General features: G+C 37.8%; 1 protein-coding gene across 1 annotated transcript; it reads left to right on the top strand.

Moving 5' to 3' along the window:
- Window positions 1-1,812: 1,812 nt before the first annotated feature.
- On the top strand, window positions 1,813-2,460 carry LOC138885371 (early nodulin-like protein 1). Its single transcript, XM_070166315.1, has one exon. It carries the CDS (start codon window positions 1,813-1,815, stop codon window positions 2,458-2,460), a length of 648 nt encoding a protein of 215 aa, XP_070022416.1.
- Window positions 2,461-4,188: the final 1,728 nt, after the last annotated feature.

Below are 4,188 nucleotides of genomic sequence, written 5' to 3'. Positions count from 1 at the left end.
AGATTTTTGTTATTACCTTGTATGTTTTATTATGTAAGTATTCCAATTGATGCAATGATAAATTTTTGGATTAACAAAAAAGATAGTAAAATACTAATTATAAATAGTACCATTACGAATCGATACATAATCAAATGTTTGTAATTAGTAACCAAATTTTTTACCTTTAGTAGCCCTTTTTTAGGAACGACTACATCATAATTCGACTATGAATTGCTTAGTTTTATGACAATTGTAATTGTCACTAATCATATGAAAATAATATTTTTTGTGATGAAATAATAGTTTTCAACTACAAAATTGTAAATCAGTTTTACAAAAGCAAAGTTGTCAGTAATGTTTAGGGACAATATACTTTTTTATATATAAAAGGTAGTATTTAGTGACAAAATTGTGTTTGTTCAACTACGAAATACATATAGTTTTAGAGACGATCGATGTGGTCACTAATTAAAGTAAATAGTTAGTGACGAGGTAATTTCGTCCGCATTAACTTTTTTAGGGATGAAATCACACTATTATGTACGACTTTTTTATACTTTTTATGACAAACAAGTTCGTCATAAATACTACATATTTAGGGAAGAAAATAAATTTCGTAGTTAATATAATTTTATTTAGTGACGAAACACAAAGTTGTCTTTGTATACTATTAGTGACGGTGTTTTAGGGACAAAAATTTGACAAAAAAAAACTCGTCACAAAACTTCTTTGGTGACGAAAAATGTATTTTAGGTGACAAAATAATTTATCACTGATAATAGAATTTGTTGTAGTGCCTCCATAAACCACCGGCAAACGGTGGCCTTCCAAAAGAGGAGCAAAGCACAGGCAAGTATACCACGGCCAAGAGCAATAAGGAATAGCAAGGCACAACCATTACCACACCAACAACGTACTCAAAGCGGATACGCAGGTATTAATGTCAAAATTTTTGAAGCAGCTACAGGTAAGTACCTCCACAGTCAAAAACTCTCCTATAGGTCTAAAGATGCTGACAAATCCCAACCCCCTAATACCAGCCCAATATACTCACCCAACAAACAAACAACCATGAACTCAACTAGGAAAATGGACTCTAATACTACTAATCAACCCCAACTATTCCATAATAAATTTGAAACTCTTCAGAAAATAGAGGAATACGAAGGAATGGACATCCCCACAGATATTCCTCTGCAACCACAAAACCTTTCCTCTTCCACACACAAAAGCTCTTCGATACAAACAAGAAACAAGGCCACAACATACCTGCCACGTGTACAAAACGTGGCTACCACCAATGAGCATGCTCAACACTTGCATGACAAGTTGCTGCCAAATCTAGAAGCTGCTGACATCTACAACATAGCTGACAATTACACCCTGCATGCAATCAATACTCAATCTCCAAACGACAATTCAGACGCCATGCAACACACATGCATACACTTGTCAGCACACATTGTCCAAATGGACACACCTATGGACACCTCTAACCAAACAAATCTTATATACTCTTACACGCTTAATTCAACCAATCATACCCAAGTTGAATCTTCTCCAAAAGATACACAATCATTTTCTCTACCTTTACAGTATTCCTCCGATAACTTAAAAACAAGTACTTCACAACAACAAAATATCAAACCTATTGTTACCTCTAAACAAAAGATCACGTCTGGCCCTACTAACTCACAAAGTGCCCAGGAACTCATTGCAACCTCCCACGATGAACTTCAACAACCCAAACAACCCCATGCACATTCCAACCCTAGTCTATGCAACTCAACCACAACATCCGGACCACCAACCCACCGCATGGATCGAACAATGACTCCAAGGTCAAGCTCTATTCTTCTCAATGTTGATAGAAGGACAGAAAGTCATGGTGATTATTCAAAATCCAAACTTCCTAGCCCAAGTGGTGGCGGAGGGGATGAGAATGGCTATGGACAATTACATGAACCATATGTGGACGGCAAACATTCTCGATCCCCTAGCCCCAGCAATCGCCCATGCCATTTACCACACCATGCACAACCACTGGAACCTTCCACAACACTTCAATCTTCTATTGAACATGAATCAAATGTTCGATCTACCCTTTTTTCCATCACAGGAGGTAACAAAAATAAACCCTCTATTCTTCCCTTGGACACCTCAACAAGCACAGCCCCATCCCCATGTGGCCCCTCCGATGGAACAAGGTCCAAATCTGGACCAGGAAGTGCAGGAAGCAGAAGAGGTGGTGATCCCCCACCCTCCGAGAAGAAGATCTATCACAGAAATCTCAACCATAAGAGATATAGCCCTTATGCTATTTTCGGAGAGGGAGGACAAGAAATACATACTACGTTGCCCAGTAGCACTTCAAAGGTGCTCAATAGAGATAACTCCATCGATCAACACTGCAACAGCAAAGTATGCAGTCCTAGTGAACCCCACTCTGAGGGACAACCCTTTCACGAAGGGAATTAACCATGCAAATACACTTCACAACCCCTCCCCTATCATGAATACACCCACTAGCATAATCATTTGGAACGTTAGAGGTGCCAATAATGTAGACTTCAGATGTAACTTTAGGGAGCTTATTAATAATCACAACTCATGCATGGTGGTCCTAATGGAAACTAAAATGGAAAACCATGCAATTCTTAGGGCAAATTTCAATTTCTCAGATTTAATAGAAATTCCAGCGGTTGGCAGAGCTGGTGGCATGGTTATCATGTGAGTTGACACAATGGTAGCAGTGGAGCGTGTTAGGTAGACTGATCAGGAACTTCATGCCCTAGTCCAGGTATTACCAAATCACAACCATTGGCTCTTTAGTTCAATTTATGTCAGTAATTTGTTATCTAATAGGATAGATCTATGGAATAGCCTCAAGAATACTTTTGACAATTACAAAGGCCCATGGCTTATAGGTGGTGACTTTAACGATGTCCTAAATCAAGATGAGAAATGGGGAGACAGGAATATTAATAGATATAGGTCTTCCAGATTTTGGTCTTGTATTAACTACTGTAACCTAATTGACCTTGGATTTAAAGGTTGTCATTACACGTGGTCAAACCATTGAAATATGAGTCATGGTCTCATACTAGAAAGACTTGACCGATGCCTTGCTAATGAAGCATGGCTGGAACAATACCCCTCAGTGTTGGTTACTCACCTCCCAAAGGCATACTCCGAACATAACCCCTTACTACTCAGACTTACTAATCTAGGACAAATTCTGCCAAACCCTTTAGACTCGAAAAATATTGGCTAAGCCACCCTGAGTTTAGTAAAGTCGTTGAGAAAAGTTGGAATAATAGAAACTTCAATGATGCCCAAATTTGTTTTAAGACCAACGTTACTGAATGGAGTGCTCAAAATTTTGGTAATATCTTTGCCAATAAGAAAAGGATATTGGCTAGAATTAAGGGAATCCAAAACTCACCAAACTATACCTATTAGCATTTTCCTTAGAAATTTAGAACACACTCTAATAAATGATTATAATAACATTGTACGTCTGGAGGAAGATCATTGGAAGATTAGATCATGCCTGAATTGTCTTAATGAAAGCGATGCAAATACTAAATTTTTTCATATATCGGTCCTTAATAGGCGTAGGCGAAACAATATCTCCTTCTTTAAAGATAACGCTGGTAATTGGATTACGGATCGTCAAAAAATTATTGAACACACACACCGCTATTTCCAAGATATATTCACTACCAATAATACACATTCAGAGTGGAATATTAAAAGTGCCTACATAAATTTTATTAATATAGATCTCTCCTCTTTAGATAGGCCCCTAGCCACCCAAGAAATCATTTCTGCAGTATATTCCTTCAAGCCATACAAAGCCCCCGGACCTGATGGTATGCACCCAATATTCTATCAACGTCACTGGAACATTGTGGGTCCCTCTGTTATACGGCTATGTAAAGAATTCTTCTCCCTATCTAAAATCCATGAGGAAATGAATCAAACCTTACTATACCTCATTCCCAAATTCAAGCATGCGAATAATCTCAATAATTTTCGACCAATAGGACTCTGTAACACCACATACAAAATAATCACCAAAATAATTATTAACCGGATCAAACCTTTCCTTCCAGGATTAATTAGCCCATGCCAGGCCAGCTTCTTAAAAGGCATGTGAGCATGTGACAATGCCATTATTATACAAGAAGTTATAAACTAGTT

The sequence above is a fragment of the Nicotiana sylvestris genome, chromosome 2, assembly GCF_000393655.2.
Source record: "Nicotiana sylvestris chromosome 2, ASM39365v2, whole genome shotgun sequence".
Taxonomy (NCBI): Eukaryota; Viridiplantae; Streptophyta; class Magnoliopsida; order Solanales; family Solanaceae; genus Nicotiana; species Nicotiana sylvestris.
The sequence above is the reverse complement of the archived record's forward strand: the minus strand, read 5'-3'. Positions and strand labels throughout refer to the sequence as shown.